General features: G+C 39.2%; 1 protein-coding gene across 10 annotated transcripts in view; it reads left to right on the top strand.

Moving 5' to 3' along the window:
• Positions 1-18,447, top strand: part of MYO9A (myosin IXA) — a 176,566-nt gene that overhangs the window by 67,538 nt on the left and 90,581 nt on the right. For 9 of the 10 annotated variants that reach the window (XM_079953098.1, XM_079953106.1, XM_079953102.1 and 6 more), the window contains 6 exons: positions 1,579-1,695; positions 2,037-2,171; positions 4,457-4,578; positions 7,843-7,984; positions 9,118-9,313; positions 14,655-14,762. In XM_079953098.1, the coding sequence (XP_079809224.1) occupies positions 1,579-1,695; positions 2,037-2,171; positions 4,457-4,578; positions 7,843-7,984; positions 9,118-9,313; positions 14,655-14,762 (820 nt within the window). The remainder of the gene's footprint in view (positions 1-1,578; positions 1,696-2,036; positions 2,172-4,456; positions 4,579-7,842; positions 7,985-9,117; positions 9,314-14,654; positions 14,763-18,447) is intronic. The other variant, XM_079953103.1, reaches the window with a different exon arrangement.

The following is an 18,447-nucleotide window of genomic DNA, read 5'->3' as shown; positions in this document are numbered from 1 at the left end:
ACCAACCACAATGTAGTTTATTCATTTGGCCACATCCTGATGGTGCCACACAATCACATAATTGGGATTTTCGCATGGTGCACATGTACTTGGGGAGAGGGCTTTTGCCCATGGACCATAAACTGAGCAACCTATCATATGCTTTAGCTTGTTTGTTGCTGTTGGAGAACTTGGAACTTTTTTGAGTGTCTGGTACTTGTCAGAACTTGGACACTTTCAGCAATTGCACAGTCTCTGTTGAACTGGTAGAGACTTATTTCCATTCAGAGAAGCGGTGGGTGGGGAAGAAGTAAGGAAGAAAATGGCAAATGGTGCGTCTTTTATTTTCCTTTTTAATCAAGGTTAAACTTTGCTGATACAATCTGCCTTGCTTGTGCAAAGTTTATTTTACTGGAGGGAAAGCTCTGTTTTTAAAATAGATCATTACTGGCAGTTGAAGTACCGTTCTTTTGTGGGTTTTGACATTAATACTATCAGTAGGAGGACTTGGTGTTTTTTGTTTAATTAGCACTGTAGTTTACAGCTATTTCATGCAATTCCCATACTTGTCAATGGATAAATAAAGTGATCCACATGGACTAAGAATGAAATGCAAAGTGATGCCCCTCCCTGAGAATCACAAAATGTGTGAACAAAGAGAACTTCAGCAGGCCAAAGTAATCCATTAGATCTCCTAATATGAAACCTTGGCTCATTTTCCTTTCAGAAAATGTTTTGCTTTTGGGAGCAGAAGGTTTGTGGAAGCAGTCTTGCACTGTATGGCAGTATTTTGTCCTTTTTCCTTTAAAATTGTGCAGAAGGTTTTGAATCAAACTACATGGCAGAACAAGAAACACACTAAAGGATTTATTGCCTCCCAATATATTTTAGTAAACTCAGCAGGTGTCAAAGTAATCTTTGCTTCAACCTTAGAGAATGTAATTATTGTATTAGAAGTAAAGACGTTAATCCATCCTGTTAGAGTGTTCATGGGATAAAACTGGGGTATGTGTACCCACATTACTGCTTCCCCAGGATTATTCTCACCAAGAAAAATCAGGAGTGGTCTTTGGGCTAATGGGTAGAAAATAACTAGAGAATGTAGTTTTGCTAGTAGTGAAGAGAGGTTTGGGGTGTATGTGAGACAAAGGTCTTCACCCAGTCTCACCCTGGATAGAAATCCTGCTTGCAAGTAAGTAATGGTATAGAGTCAGTATAGTGCAGTGGTTAGTGTCAATCAAGACAGGGGAGACCTGGATTCAAATCACTTCACTGGATGACATTGAGATAGCCACACACGTTCAGTCTAACGTGTTTCCCAACCCTGGGTCTCCAGCTGTTTTTCAGACTACAATTCCCATCATCCCTGACCACTGGTCTTGCTAGCTAGGGATGATGGGAGTTGTAGTCCAAAACCAGCTGGAGAACTAAGGTTGGGAAACACTGGTCTAACCTACCTTATAGGGTGATTGTGAGGGTTGAATTGGAGAAATGGAGAATGTATGCCTAACCCTTGAACTCCTTAAAGAAAGGTGTAAATGTTCTCTGAAAATAATGTGAGTGACTAGAAATAATGTACTCATTCTCTTTTATTTTTAGGCTGTTACAGTGCGGAATTCCATGGCTAAATCGTTGTACAGTGCTCTGTTTGATTGGATAGTTTTTAGAATTAACCATGCACTTTTGAATACCAAGGACTTTGAGGAGAGCACCAAGGTAACACCTAGGCTCGGTTTAAATGTCAGCTTAGATTCTATCCATCCTTCATTTTGCAATTCTATAGGTTTTATTTGTGTTGTCATACTCAGACATTGCATGTAGCCATTTTGGTAGAAGAAGACTGGATTTTAGCAGTAGTTGGAGCTTGAGGACGAATCTTTGGACTTTTGTGATCAAATAGAAGCATTGTCTTAAGACTTGTATACAAAGTGTATTTTTATTTAAGATCTGAACCAAGTCTGAAATGATTGCAAGTGCTTTAATATGTGTGTTCTTGTGCAACCTATCAAATTTATGTTTTAAGAGTAATATTTCTAAAACTTCACTTTATGTTGCAGACTTTATCCATTGGAGTACTTGATATTTTTGGGTTTGAAGATTATGAAAGTAACAGTTTTGAACAGTTTTGCATTAATTTTGCAAATGAACGTTTACAACACTATTTTAACCGACACATCTTTAAATTGGAGCAAGTAAGTCTTTAAAACTACATAGTTGCTTTTTTTAAAAACTAATAGCGAAGTTTCATTTATTTTATTTTATTAATAGTTTACTAATATTGACTATATAACTTTCACCTGAAAGTAATTTCACTACATTATATCCATTTGCAGGTGTTAGTTCTAGTGTTACTATTTTTCATAAAAACATCATATGTTGTAAAAAATAAAGTATTTTGTTGGAAGTTCCTAATCAAACTGCATGCTTGTGTTCTCACCTCTCAATTGATATGAAGATCATAGTAGCCCTCACAGAGCCTTAATTCTCTCTTCAGTAGAATGTTGGCCTGCCATCTCAGCTTAGGCTACATCTTATGCAGTGTCTGGCTAACTGTGCAGGTGAACACAGAACTTGAAATTCTAGTCTGTGGACAGTTGGAAACATTTGCTTTACAAAGGCAAGGCTTTCTGCAAACATTCATGGGTATTTTGCTATTGAAACTTGGTACATGTTCAGAGGCCACCTGTCCAAGTTGCCAGAAATTGGGGAAATCTGAGGTGGCAGCTTGGAACAGGCCATGTGTTCAGGGGTCAGAGCTACTGCAGACTACAATGTATTTGATGCTGGAAGGAGTATGGCAATACCAATGAGACGTATGTTTAGCCTGGAGAAGAGGAGGTTAAGGGGTGATATGATAGCCATGTTCAAATATATAAAAGGATGTCACATAGAGGAGGGAGAAAGGTTGTTTTCTGCTGCTCCAGAGAAGCGGACACGGAGCAATGGCTCCAAACTACAAGAAAGAAGATTCCACCTAAATATTAGGAAGAACTTCCTGACAGTAAGAGCTGTTCGACAGTGGAATTTGCTGCCAAGGAGTGTGGTGAAGTCCCCTTCTTTGGAGGTCTTTAAGCAGAGGCTTGACAACCATATGTCAGGAGTGCTCTGATGGTGTTTCCTGCTTGGCAGGGGGTTGGACTCGATGGCCCTTGTGGTCTCTTCCAACTCTATGATTCTATGATTCTATGATTCAGAGATGAAACTCTGAAAAGCTTCTAGAAGAAATCAGACTCTATTGTTCTCTAAAAGACAGGTTCTGTAATTAAAACATTTTCTGTGTTTTCATTTAATTACTAGTTAAAAACAATATTTAGCCACTGTTTGCCTGGTCAATAGAGCATTTTTTGGGCCATCAGAACTTAGGCATTCAGTTTATGAAGACAGGACTCACAAACCATCCCCTCCTTGGGGTGCACAACTGCGGGAAGAAAAACCTTCTGATCTTTCTCTAAGGCTCCTTCCTTTCTATATATTTTCCATCTAAAACTGGTCCTAAAGGATCTACATTGGCTCCCAGTATGTTTCCAAGCACAATTCAAAGTGTTGGTGCTGACCTTGAAAGCTCTAAAATGCTTTGGTCCTGTATACCTGAAGCACTCAATGCTAGAAGTGAGGGTACAGGGAACCAGGCAGAGAGCCCTTTCGGTACTGGTGCCCACCCTGTGGAACTCCCTTCCAGCAGATGCCAAGGAAATAAACAATTATTGGACTTTTAGAACACATCTGAAGGCAGCCCTATATTGATTTTACTATATTTTACTGTGTTTTTAATATTTTGCTGGGAGCTGCCCAGAGTGGCAGGGGCAACCCAGTTAGATGGGCAGCATGTTGTTGTTGTTGTTGTTGCTGCTGCTGCTGCTCAAACCTTGTAGTTAAGATTTATCTGAGCAACTTAGCCAGGCTCTAGATGTGAAACAAGCTGCAGGGCCCTCTGTTGGCACCAGGAGGGGAGAAAAGAGGAGCTGAAGGCAGTTCTTTTTTCTCAACTTGTTCCTTTAACTGGCCTGAGATGTAAGTCGCCTTCTCACCCTTTGTAGGATTGGAAGGAATTGAGGCACCATCCTAACTGTGCTTTAAAAAAGTAGGGAGATTTTTCAGTGGAAGAGACCTCCTGCCCTGTTCCCTCATATCCCCTCCCATATCTACACAGGGTGCAGAAATGTAGCAAATCAATATGCTGATAATCGGCACATTTGGTAGATGTAGCACAGGATGTTGCTGCATCTTCATTATAGGCTACCCTACATTTGATGTAGGAAACACTTGTATGCCTTGACACATTAAAATTGTCTGTTTACATGGTTGCTGGTATTTGGAAAAAAACATCAAAGGAGCAGCCCTCATGCACCGGCTTCCTGAGTTTGTTAGCATATGGCTTGACTTTTCACTGTGTTTAGCAAAGCAGATTGCTTTAAAATACTGCTAAAATATTATGTGGGGGTTTTGCCTTAATGAATGTAACTTGCTCCCATCCTAGGAGGAGTACAGACTGGAAGGCATCAGCTGGCATAACATAGAATACACAGACAATTCCGGCTGCATAAACCTTATCAGTAAAAAGCCAACAGGGTTGCTCCATCTGCTGGATGAGGAAAGCAAGTGAGTATGTTGTTGCCCCACTCTTGTGATTGTCAGGTTTCAGATCACTAAAGTCCTGTGTTGTTGTTGTTGTTGTTGTTGTTGTTGTTGTTGTTGTTGTTTGCAGGTGAGTAGCAGCTTAAAAGTGAAAACCAAAATAAGAAAGATCCCTTATGATTATATATTATCCATCCATTAATATTTTAAAGATTTCCTTATCCTTAGGGAGGAGGATGCAAATGATCAAGCTGTCCCCAGGACGAGAATGCTCACTCAAGTTAATATGGACATCTGTATGGGATGTGCTGGATCTGCAACAAAATATTACATTGGGTTGTTGTTCAGTTTGCCAACCCATGCCCTTATCCAGTGCTTTTAAAAAAAAAAATATGTTTAGGAGTACTCTCATTTTGACTCAAGAAAATCACCATTTAATAGTTCAAATCAGGAAAAATAAATACAGTAAATGGACAAAAGTACAAAGCGTCACAAAATGTTTAGGGGTATATATACCCCTGCAGCCCCCCCCCCAAAAAAAAAATAGCACTGCCCTTATTCATTTTGCACACACCATTCAGTGTCATTCCCCATCTGCCCCACTCAGTCAACATTCCATGATCACTGAGCATGTTAAGTCCTCTGTGAAATGTTTTCAAGGGTTTCTTCAAGCCAGCTGATGGCAAGGGTGGTGTCATTTTGTCTGAGGAAAGATTCCCATTCAGAAAATGAGTTTACAGTTGTTACAAGAAAAATACTGCTCCTTTTCCCTTATGGGGTATCTAAGAGCCCGAAATGTCCTTAAGTAGGTTCTCTATCGGTAGGAGAAAATAACAGAGGCCAACCAGAGAATATTGAGAAGCAAGGCAGCTAGTAAGCCTGATCTTTATTAACTGTTGCAACAGGGTGCTCACAACCACACGCAGGAGGGAGGAGGGAGGAGGGACCCAGAACAATGGAGTGCAAGCTCTTATATAAACTTTTGAAATTGCCTCCCCTGTAGCTCAAGACCGCCCTGCAAAACATCACACATACATAACTGAAGGGGCGGTCTAGAGCAGAAAACCTGTCTGCCAGGATACCTCATAATGGTCACTGATTGCTTTTACCTGGGCATCCTGGCCATTCCTTTGTGATGGTAGATACTTTAGTTCCTGAATCTCTTACATTTATTGATAGTTTGCTCAGCTTAACAGATACTTGCCAGACTGTATTTGCGAAAGGAGGTGTAAGCCCCTGCAGTCCAAAGACAACTGAAAAGCTTTTCCCATTTCCTTCCTCCTTGCAGAGAAATATTTGAGGTCAATTTGGGACAGTCAAAATGGATTCAGAATTGCTCTCCTGTACAGTTTCAGGCACTATATTTATGCATGTGTGTTTGCCTTGTACATTTATGAACACATGATTTATATATATATGAGACCTTAGAATTCCTATAACAAGTTACAATATTTATATAGCGTAGATGATATAATCTATTCCATTGTGATAGGAGAGCAGGAGAATCAGTCTTGGAAATGTGTTCTGGAGATCTGCATTACTCAGCACACACTCTCTTTATGTCATTATCCTTCCAGTATTTCCCCGATTTCCCATTCCTATCAACTCATACTTGAGTCATCAGTAGTTTCCTTTCTTGCATCTAAAAGAGTTCAACTTTTCTGTGAGACTTGATGGACATGAAAATAGCCTTTTCCTGAAAGGGTTTTTGTTTGTTGTTCATTTCACAATTAAAACTTTGTGGTCATGAAAGCAGGATAATGCGTCTGTGTTCCACTTGCAGTTTTGCTACAATCATAATAGGGACTAGTCAACATAGGCAAGGAGGTATACTGAGGACCAGTGTGCACAGACTATGGGGTCCCAAGAGAAAATTCTGTGTTGAAAGTCAATTAAATAAGTTGCAATTGAAAGTGATTATTAGCATAGGAGCCAACTCCTAGGGACCAAGGTCTCTTCATTCCGCCCCTCACTAAAATAGTTGAGGGAGCCAGGCCTCTCTAAAGTTGATGGACATTGCCATTCAAATAGTGTGCTTACCCCCTCCCATGTTTTATTCAAGATGGCACTTGACAGTTTTGGTGCATGAAGGGATTGTTTTCCCCTTGCTGAAGTGATGCTAAAAAACAAAACAAAAAAATGTTCTTTCTAGGACATGCTGTTCTCACAGGAGAGGCTGGCTAGCCCCAGTCCCAAGTGCAATCCCAAATTGACTGCATGCTCTGCAAGTTCTCAGTTTTGCTAGAAAGTTGGACAGTGACCCAGATACCCACAGAGCTATCACATTGTTTGAGCAGGAGTGCCTACAACAAACAGATCAGAAAAAGGGAGATAGCACCAGTGATTTATGATACGCTTCTCAGTGTTCATGATCTCAAGGGATGGTGGGAGGCTGATCTTGTGATTCAGATCTTAGATTGTGTCTGGAGGAAAGCACCCCTTAGGACAATTGCAGCTTCCACAAGGAAGAACCGGTGTGGTGAGAGAGAGGCCGAAAGGCCCCACAGGCCAGGAATTTATCCCTGCCCTGGGCATGGTGCCAAGCGCCACTGTCGGTCAGTTGGCACTGCGCCCAGGGGAACGCCCTCTGATTTCTGCCACCATTTGCCAATTTGGTGGCAAGGGGACAATCTTGCCTTCAATAGGCTGGTTCACAGAGGAGGGCTGGGGCCTGCTCTCAAAGCTGCCTGCCCAAGAAGGAGTGAGCGGACATCTTCATTTTATGCTATTGACTATGGTGCCAAGCCCCCTCTCTCTTTCTTTCTTTCTTTCTTTCTTTCTTTCTTTCCCTTCATTTTTTCCGAATTTTGATATACATACACTGTGTGTGACCAAACATTATGTTGATGGTTCTGTTGTTTGTTTTTTCCTGTTACTGGTCTGTTTGTTTCTTTTTTGCTACTGTATACCATTTACTGAAAGGAGAGAAAAACAATAAACACTTAAGCAACAATGCTCTCTTCACACACTACTCTTTTCCTGCATGAAAACAAAATTTAAAAATCCAGTTTGTTTGAAGCATGATATGAGTGTAGTTTTTGCTGTGATGCAAATATGCTGATCAAGCCGCTACTCTTTTGTCTCCCTACTAAGCAGCCCAGAGATGCTTAGTGCCTGTGTGCTAGAAAAGGAGAGTGAAAAACCAATCAATTTTAGCTCTATAGACATGTTGCTGTTTTACTAATTATCTAATTATCTAATGATTTGGGAACTGAATATATCTGTATGTCTTATAGGAATACATGTATTAAAATCATCAACTAAAAACATTCTCTTCTCTTCATTCAGTTTCCCACAAGCCACAAATCAAACGCTACTAGACAAGTTTAAGCGTCAACATGAAGGGAACCTCTACATTGAATTTCCAGCTGTAATGGAACCTGCTTTCATCATAAAACACTATGCTGGAAAAGTTAAATATGGTGTGAAGGTCTGTACATTGTTCACTGCTAACATTTTCTCTAAAAATAGATGCAACTTTTAATATTTGAAAGCCATAATAATGCCTTTGGAGGCTCTTGCTGTTGAATTAAGTGATCCTTATCATAGAACCATAGAATTGTAGAGTTGAAAGCGACCTTGAGGGTCATCTAGTCCAACCCCCTGCAGTGCAGGAATCACAACTAAAACATACATGACAGATGGTTTATCACCTGTAGAATGGGGATTTCGACTTCAGTACTGTAAGTTTTGAATCTGCACTTTTACTCTTTCTCTTCCTATATTTGTGCCAATATTGGAACTTGGTGGATTGAATCAAGAGTATATGCACTTTAACATAATCACCTATTGCCTTTGTCTTTCCTTTTTATCCCAGTTGAAGCTGACGTTTAACCATAGTTACCTGCATATAAGTTCCATTGATTTGAATGGAACTTAATGCACCTGAATGTGAGCATGTGTATGGCCTAATTTTTAAATGAAAATATCAGTTATTCTAGCACAGCCCACCTGCAGTAGGAAAAGCTTATCATGTTCATGTGCACAAACAGATCACATGAAGAACATGTGTACATTGTCTTGAGTTTGAAATTATTATACAGTTCTTATAGGGAAGTGCAGGACCATAAGTGAGATTCCATTGCATTCTTGTCATTCCATGATCCTATTCATATTTCCCAAGTTTGATTGCTTTCTTAGGCAATGTTAGCAGCGGTGACAATGCATATTTCATCTAATTTGTAAATGCTTCAAAAAGTGCTAGAGAATAATGCTAAGCTTGAGGAACGTCTTAGAACCTTATTCGGCCAAGCAGCTTTAACAGATGCATTTAACAGATGTACAGCATACTATTGAGCATATATTATTGCCCTGACTATTGTAGAAATCAAATGTTTTAGGAACATAGGAAGTTGCCTTATACCAAGTCAGGCTACTAGTTCATCTAGCTCAGAGTTGTCGTACACTGATAAGCAGTGGCTGTCTCCAGGGTTTCATGTAGGAATCTTTCCCAGGCTTACCTGAAGATGTCAGAGATTGAACCCAAAACCTTTTGCTCTGAAAACTTGTACTCTACTACTTCAGGACTTGCTGAACACTCTATTTCATTTCTTTCCTCTTTAGGATTTCCGGGAGAAAAATACAGATCATATGCGACCAGACATTGTCGCTCTCCTAAGAAGCAGCAAGAGTGCCTTTATTTGTGGAATGATAGGAATTGATCCTGTTGCTGTGTTTCGTTGGGCGGTCCTCAGAGCTTTCTTCAGAGGTGTAGTTGCATTTAGGGAGGCAGGAAGGCGGCACATTGAGAAGAAAACTGGTAGGTGTTGTATACTGTAACTATCTTCATATAAAATGGGTTTGTCCTCTTGAACCTCTCAAAGGTGTCTGCTGTATCTTTAAAGGCTAGTCTCCAATTTCAGATCTTGCTTTATAAGAAATCAAGGTTTTATATGCTTTACATCTGTTATTCCCCCCCTCCCCCAAAGCTTGTGGCACATAAGAGATGAACCTCATGATCCCATGAATACAAAAATAAGATGGATCTTAATAGTTTAGGACAAACTATTGTCTGAGCTTTTGATAGTCTTAAAGCTGATTAAACATACCTGATAGGAGTGTTGATAGTTTTAACTGAGCCTGTTGTTGTTGTTGTTGTTGTTGTTGTTGTTGGCAAAGTCTGAATGCATAGAACATTTAGAGATGATTTCTAAAGAATAGGTAGATGGATTTTATTTCCAGTCTTAGTACCACAGCACCACAATACTACTCTAGAAAACAAAGACCTCTTCCTGCCCTTTAAGAGTAAAAGACAGCATTTCCCCACCATTCTAGCACTGGTGTGGGAATCACTGTAAATGCTGTCATTTCACTTTGCCCAGAATGATCTGGGCAAAGTAAAATACAGTTTATTCCAGCCACTACCACTCCAGCACCAGAATGGGGAGGGCTGGAAATACTGGGTGCAACAGAGGTGCTGTGTGATGGCATGTCTGGTAAGTGCATTTCTGTCTGTGTGTACATACATTGGCCATGCCCACCACTAGCATGGGACTCTTGGTTTGAAAAAAGTAACCCCTCTATTAACATTTATAAAACAGAGGTCATTTAAAAAGTCCTTTTGCATTTAATCATAACAAAATTAATTTCTCCCAGGCTGTTTGTTTGGGGCCTGCTGGTTACTGTGAACTGGGCTATGGTCATCTTCTTGTCCTGGTTCTCCTTAAAACCTTTCTATAACCTAACCTCAACCCCTTTCCCCCCAAAAAACTACATTCTAATGGACTCTGAATCTGTAGCCTTGTATATTTGAGGATATTTTGCTTAAGGTGCGCACAGTATTTTGTGAGGCTTGTCCTTGTTTCTCTCATGTCTGCGTTTTGGGGGCCTTTTTCTTTTCGAAACTGAAAACAATTAGCTCAAAACAAATGTGTAAAAGATCGTCTTTGGGGAGATTCACATTGAACATACTCAAATGCTGTTACATATTACAATTTGCATGTAAGCATTTGTACTGAAGAGCATTCAAAAATATTTGGCATTACAAGTTACTCAGGATATTAGTTTTGCAAGTATGCTTACAAATGTTATAGTAAAATCTGGCTGCTGCTAATTTAGAAATAGAATAATGGAATTGTGCCTGATGTTCTAGTCTATTTCACAGTAATTTTCATATGCTCAGCGCTTCCAAGTGTATCATGGCTACCAGTCAGTTTGTTCAAGAAACCAAAATGCAGATTTTGTGGCACAGGTACTAACTTGTCTATCAACTACATAGCTAGAAGAGCAAGAATTTGGGCTATTGCATAAGGTATTGTTTTATGTAGGATGGTGGATGTTTTCACTACAGATTTATATGACACAAATGTGTGTTTTGCTGTGAGTGCATATGCTGAGAAGCTATATTGGCAAAAATATACTCATATGTGATGGTATACAGCCTTTCCATGTTTGCTCTTCTTTCATTTTTTGGCAGGGAGGGGGGATGTCATGTGAGAAACAAAACCTAACCTGCTTTCACAAATATCCAGAGTGTTAACTGTGTCAGTCTCTTGCAGCTTTTATTATTTATAAGAATTAAACACACACAATGCAGATTGCTGTGATCTTATTCCTAAAAATGGGAAACTCAAAGGGAGAGGGGAATAAGAGCTTTCCTTTTGGACAAATGAAAATACGTTTTTACAGATGCTAAAAGGTTTTCACTCTGGCCAAACTACATGTTACAAATGTATAATGATAGGAGTAGCTGCTGCTTGCATGGGTGGGTGGGAAGGATTATTGGGTCAGATTAGTCATATTGATTTGTACTGGGGGTGGGGGAGGAGTAGCTTTCACTAAGAAAAGCAGCTTTCAGAGGGGGCATTTTTCAGCGAAATAGTGGTAAATTTTCTAGCCAATTCAAATCTAGTTGGAGGCAATGATGGTGTGAAAAATTAAACTTTGGACCCTTGTAGTTCATCTGTTTTTAATTGTTACAAATGTACCATGGAGAATATCTAAAAGCATTAAGTGGAATAGTCAGGGCTTTTTAGTTTCTTGCACCTGGTATAGCTTGAACTCCTGATGTGAGCATTCCACATCAACTCTTAGATATACTTCCTTAATCATATACTGCTGTTCTTTACAAGGGTAGCTTTTATCTACAGGTGTGTGGAACATCTCATGGACAGTCAGAAAGCAATAGGAAATATTGTCTGAGAAAGCTTCTACAGTTACATTTATGGTACATATGGAAAGTATCTCATGCCTATGTCTCGTTCGTTTTAAATCACTTTATTTTGTTCTTTCCGTGCCAGTGATGTTGAATATCGGTGCTGTGCATTAACTTGAAGTTAATATTTATTTGCAGTGTTTTCTTCTGTAGCTTTTTGTATTTCTGTTTATGTAGTTTAGCTTTTCAAGTACATCTGTTAAGTTTCTAGAGTTGAATGAATGCAAGTGTCTACAGTTTGTGCTTTTCTTCTCCTGACTCAGCAAGTGATACTGTAGCCCTTCTACATTTATAGTAGCAAACTTTCATCCTGATAACTGAAAGTAAAAAACAAACATCACATTTTCAAAGTTCGTATTTCAAATTTTAGTGAAGAAAGATTTGCATTCCACACTAAAAATTGATTAATATATCTCACATAAAAATGATCCACATTCAAGTGGGCCTGTGAAATCATTATGAATGCAAACCCTGGCTTTTTAAATTGAAATATTTCGATGATGTAGAAAATTTCAGGCAAAGAATCTATTTCCACCATTGTAATTTCCCTGTAATAGTGGTCCTGTATCATATTTTGCTGTAGTTCTTGGTTCATCCTCCATCTTAACCATTTGTGTTAGGAATATGCTGCAAGGTTAAATAGCCACCCTTCTAAGTTACACGAGACTGTTTTAAGTATCTGGCAACTCTTTCTGTTTTGAGCTATGTTTGTGTTGCATTTAGCTATCCCATGTTACTGTCAGTATAATCCCTATTATGTAACCATTTCTGCTGGCTATTGATGGTGAAACAAGGCTAGTAGTTAAAATGGTATAATGTGAGGTAGACTGCCCAGTCAAGATCATAGAATAAATATGCAGCATCCAGTTTAAAATGAACTTTTTTGTGGTCTGTCCACATCTAGACTGCAGCTGTTCTGAAATTTATTCAGTTTAATCCATTCCTTCGGTCAGTCTTGTATTCCATTTCACCATCAAGGTTGCTTTCAGACAACTTGTTTGTTGAGCATTCATCCTGATTTGCTTCTACAAAGTTTGCAGGGAAATTATATGATGTGGGCTGTTAGTCCTAAGCTTTTTGGTATTGCAACCCACAATTCCAAATTTGCTTGTTAGGATGGTCCATTGATTTGTTGTCACATGAATTTTGGACCTGAGGTCTTCAGCAGCTGTCAATTTCATGTGTTTTAATTGCAAGTTCGCCTATCTAATAACCATTATTTGAGGCATCCAAGCAAAAATTTACTTAATACCCTTCACAGTGTAGAATTTGTTGAAATATTTATAGTACTTGCAGTTATTCACAATTTTTTATTTTTAATGGGAATCACCAGTCAACTGATTGCAGGCTATTAATTCATAAACTATGAAAGTTATTCTAAAAACAGGTGATTAAACAGGCAGTGTCAAATATAATTAATGAAAAAGTTCATTATGGCAAGCATCATCAGTAGGATGGCTTAGTTTGCATTTTTCCAACAAGTGGGTCAATGCAATGTTTGATAGTTGTCAGACATAGTCTGAGATCAGTATTGATAGATAGCTTGCTACTGTCTTCATAGCTGTCATTGCTGAAAAAACCTGTATTGCAAAGATAAGCACAGAGACTGATTCAACAAGCTCAGGATACTCAGTGGTAACTGAGTAACCAAGCAATATTTGATGGTCCAATCACATGATAGTTTCATGAATTGTTCTTTTTGCACAAGTACGACTTGGTGACATCACTCGAATGTCTCTGTTTCTTCAGCAGAAAAGTCTTGGGCAAACTTAAACTATACAAACTTCAAATCTCCCTTGGCTTAACTATGAACTAAACCTTGTGGCATATCTGCTGACGATTCCTCACAAGTTGTTCATACAGAGAGTTATTTTGAGTGTCTGTTGTGCCTGCATATGACAGGTGAACTGTAATAGTCACTCAAAACAACACCCTCAACACACGCCTTGTGGTGAACCATCTCCAGATCTGCCACTAAAAATCAGTTCCCAAGTGTTACAGTGCAAGACTTGAGCCTTTCTGATGTTTGGTTACAAACATAAGAGGCACTGCCATTTAGTCTTTATCTTCCTGATTATGTTGTAACAACAGTAATATGTATCAAGCCCAACACAAATAATAACTCATGATGCTTGAAAGTAAAAAAACTGTAACAAAGAGAGCATCTAGAATAAACTATGTAGATTAAATAGGCCTGTCCTGCATTATGAGAGTCCACATGCAGAATCTGGCATATCTGATGCAGGATTTTTGCAAGACTGGAAGTACAAGATAAGTAATAATTAGAATTATTGGAGACATGGATGATAGTTTTCTGTTTTCAAGATTAAAGCCCTAAGAGCCACATAAAAGCAATAATTGTTATGATTTGTTTTGAATTCCATATTTCAGCAGGCTATACCTAATCTGGAAATAATTCACAGCCCACATCAGATACACATATTTATAATAATCAGAACAGCTTATTTAAAATGATGCATTAGGCAATGCCCTTTGGAAAATGTGATCCTAATTGCTAATGGGTAAGTGAGCTCATTAATCCCATTAAACATAGAAATGTCATGCTATTTTATGAAAATGCTATGATAAAACTGTTAACACATATCATGGCCATGCATTATAAAATGCAGTGCTGTTTCATTGTTGATTCCAATTTATAATTCAATATTTTGGCTGCAGCGTTATCTTTTCAAAAAACGAAGGGAAGTTGCCCAAAACCCAGCAACTTGCCTTACAACGATCCAGTAAAAAATCAGTTCATCTCTGTCTTGTGCACTCCTCAGAATTGCTAGAAATGGTGAAATTACTGTCCGTAGGCAGAAAGCACCCATCACTTTTGAACTATTCTGTGTCAATAAGGCAGTTGTCCGCACTGTTCTTGACTCTTCGTTGGTTTCTGCTTATGTAATCTTTCTCTTTTCTCCATGTTTTTGTTTTGCTTCCCAAGGGCATGATGATGCGGTTTTGAAAAGTGTGGATAGTTTTAGCTTTCTCCATCACCCAGTTCATCAGAGGAGCTTAGAGATTCTGCAGAGATGCAAGGAGGAGAAGTACAGTAAGGCGCCATATCCCACCATCTCTCTGACATGACACTCACACACAGCAGGAAATGGAAACCAGGAGCATACTTAGTAGCAAGGGTGGGCAACCATGCTTGGAACCTTGTAATGCAGAACCTGAAGGCATCTTGAATGACAAGACCTGTTAAAATGTCGGAGGGATCTTAGTGCCTTTTCTTGGGAATTTATAGGCAGGATGGGCCCTAGAGGTTTGAGTGGATGCTCTGAATCCTGTTTTTACCTCAGTCATAAAGATTTTCCCATTATATAAGCTTGATTAAGGCATGGAGCCATTTTACCGAAGGAACTGTTGATTAAATCTCCTAGGTATCCCAAGATTTTAGTTAAAAGCTTTTCATTAGTGACACCCTTTAGACAGAGGAATAATCTAATCTGTATTTATCCTAGCTAGATTTTTTTTGGCAAGATTCCACCAAATTCTGGTGCACTCTTTTTATATAGTAGTGTCTACATGTGGATATAAATGTATATACATCTTTTTTAAAAAGAAAACCTTCCCTTTTTGAAAACTCTAGTGCAATGTAGATTAACTGTTCTGCCTTTGGAGGATTTCCTTCACAGAAGAGAATAGATATGCACTTGGTCTCCATTTCCTTCTCCTCACTTCCGTTTGTTACATAATGAACTAGTCCTGCATGAAAACCAGGCCCGTTTGCCTTTGATACTAATGATGGCTGGATTTCTGTTGTGGGAGGAGCAGGGGTCTAGCAGCATGAAACATAACACCCTCTGCCATAAAGAGTAGCGCATGGTGTTTCAGTGTTACAATTACATTGGGAGCCTACTGAAGGGTACCTTGATGCTAACTTGCTCATTAAACAGCTTTGCATATGCAGTAACCATTCCACCTTAATGATCAGGCGCATCACCATTTCAGACTCTTGAAACAGGAGATATTTTTTTATGAAAAAGTTTCTTTTCAATGTTTGCCTGACTACTTGGACAGAATTGATTCAGCTTTTCAATGTGTTGGGTTCCAAGGAAGACTGAAACCTTGTTCCTTCATTGACCTCCATTTTTGCATTTGTGCTGTAATGGCTTATAGAGACGCCACATCGCTGCTAATCTTAATAAAGGAAATGCCTTTCCCTCATGTATATGTTGCGTATCTTTTGGAGTACCATCCCCCACAAAGGTTGGTGTTCCCTCTGCAATGGGTGTGGATGGTGTTAACCTATAAGAAGAGCTGAACGGATGGTGTGATATGAACTGAGTTGAACAAGTTGCATGAGTCTTGCATTACATGGATTTTCTCCATTGTGTTTGAAAATAAGAATATATAATTAACAAGAAAAAAATGTAAAAGCGTGCTCTGAAATCAGTTTTGGATGGAACAGCGTAGGAACTGCTCTGCTGGACAAAAGGTCCATCCAGGCCAGCATTCTGTTTCCAGCAGCATCAAACCAAATGCCTGTGGGAAGCTGGAAGTCAACAGCCTTCTCCTGTTTGTCCTCAGCATCTGGTATTCATCTTTTTGTTCTCCGCATCTAGCTCCATCTAGTCAAGGGCAATAGTTTGTTGATTAGGCCCAATGAATTTTCACCACCTTTTAAAAAAAAGTATAGTGCTCTTCGCAATAGCTGTTGCTAACAAAATCCATAAAGTGTTTTACGTTTTGTGTGAAACTGTGTTTGTCCTGAGTCTTGTGCTAATCAAGTTCATTGGGTTAGCTCGAGTTCCAGCATAGAGGAAGAAAAAATGCCTCCCTATTTTCAACATCATTCATAATTTTAAGTCTTTACTGTGTCTTTCCTTGATCTTGCTTCTAATTCAAAAAGTATTGAATACTTCTGCCTTTTCCCATTAGGGAAAAAGTGCTTCAACCCCACAGTTACTTTAGTCGCCCTTTGCTTTTTCAGGCTCTGCATTATCTTTTCTTAAGGTGACCAGAACTACACACAAGTGTTTCAAATGAAGTTGCACAATAGATTTTATATAAATATATTAAGATACTGGCTGTCTTTATCAGTTTGCTCTTACACTGCATCTCAATCGCCATTTTGTTGCCCGTCCGTTCTATTTGGAGCTTTCCATGGGGAGAATGCAGATTTACCAAGCTGTAGCTTTGCCACAGTGTGTGTGTAACCACTTGTTAGGCCAGCCATCTGTGTGCTGGGTCACACAGTGAGGAGAAACTTCCAACTCTTGCTTCTGTGAATTTCTAATCAGGTTTGGAAGGCATGGTATGATTTTACAGACAACTGGTCACCAAGTATTATTGATTGATTAAGTTATATCATAGAATCATAGAATCATAGAGTTGGAAGAGACCACAAGGGCCATCGAGTCCAACCCCCTGCCAAGCAGGAAACACCATCAGAGCACTCCTGACATATGGTTGTCAAGCCTCTGCTTAAAGACCTCCAAAGGAGACTCCACCACACTCCTTGGCAGCAAATTCCACTGTCGAACAGCTCTTACTGTCAGGAAGTTCTTCCTAATGTTTAGGTGGAATCTTTTTTCTTGTAGTTTGGAACCATTGCTCCATGTCCGCTTCTCTGGAGCAGCAGAAAACAACCTTTCTCCCTCCTCTATGTGACATCCTTTTATATATTTGAACGGATGTCACATAGAGGAGGGAGAAAGGTTGTTTTTATATACCACCCTTCATCCAAGCACCACAGGGCAGTTTACAATATAAAAACACAAAAGTAGTAGTTACGTGCGCACTGCTATAACTTTTACTTTGCAAATTATTTTTGGTATACATCTGTGGTCTGCTTGGGATTCTTCTGTCCTGAACAATTTGCAAACTTCTGCAGACCTCACTCCTTATTCCATGACTTTAGGTCCTTATGAATCAGTTACGTAGCAGTGGGTGCGATACAAATCCTTAGGGGATGGCATTTATTGCTTTCTGTTAATATAGTTGAATGCTTCTCTTCCCCCACAGGGGACTACTTATTTTCAGAACATTACAGTAGCATATTATGAAGCAGTCTGCACATATAACACTGGTTCTGGCACATATGCTTGTGTTTCTGAGTCTGGCTCAAAAGTGCTGGTTCTAACATAAAAAGGGCCTGTACAGCTCAGGACCCTGATACCAAATGGAATATCTCCCTTCACTTGAAGATCATGTGAGAGAGGATCAGAGGGTGGCAGCAAGGGAGAGGGGATATTTAGTTGTGGCCTCTAATTTATGGGATGCTATTCCCAGGGATGCCTGCTTGCTCGGCACTAACCACCTCCCAGGCTTTTGAGAGAGTGTAATAATCATGCTTATTGCTTTGGGGTGGTGGAGGAATAGTATTTTATGGTTAAAACCTAATGGTTATTTTAATTTGTATATGTACCGGTAAGTTACCTAGAGACGCTTTGTATAAGGTGACTAATAAATTGAATAAATATTATCCCTCGTTGCTCTTAAATCATGAATGATGCAATTCATGCATAGTTGTTGACAAAAGGGCCTCACTAGCAGCTCTTAAGAAAATTCAGTGGTCATGGAAGAAATAATAAAGTTTACAAATGCTAATTTAATGTTTTGAAAATGACTAGGCCCAGAGAAGATTACATTGCATGAGTGATTCTTGCCAAACACAGTAAGACTGCTCACCTTCAAATCTCGTCATCAAGATAGAGCTTTAGCTTATTGAATCACCTTAATTTATTAATATTTATTTATCTCTTCAGTAATCTTTTCATGTCCTATGGGTA

The sequence above is a fragment of the Podarcis cretensis genome, assembly GCF_951804945.1.
Source record: "Podarcis cretensis genome assembly, chromosome: 14".
Taxonomy (NCBI): Eukaryota; Metazoa; Chordata; class Lepidosauria; order Squamata; family Lacertidae; genus Podarcis; species Podarcis cretensis.
Note: the sequence above shows the minus strand (reverse complement) of the source record. Positions and strands in the feature narration are given on the sequence as shown.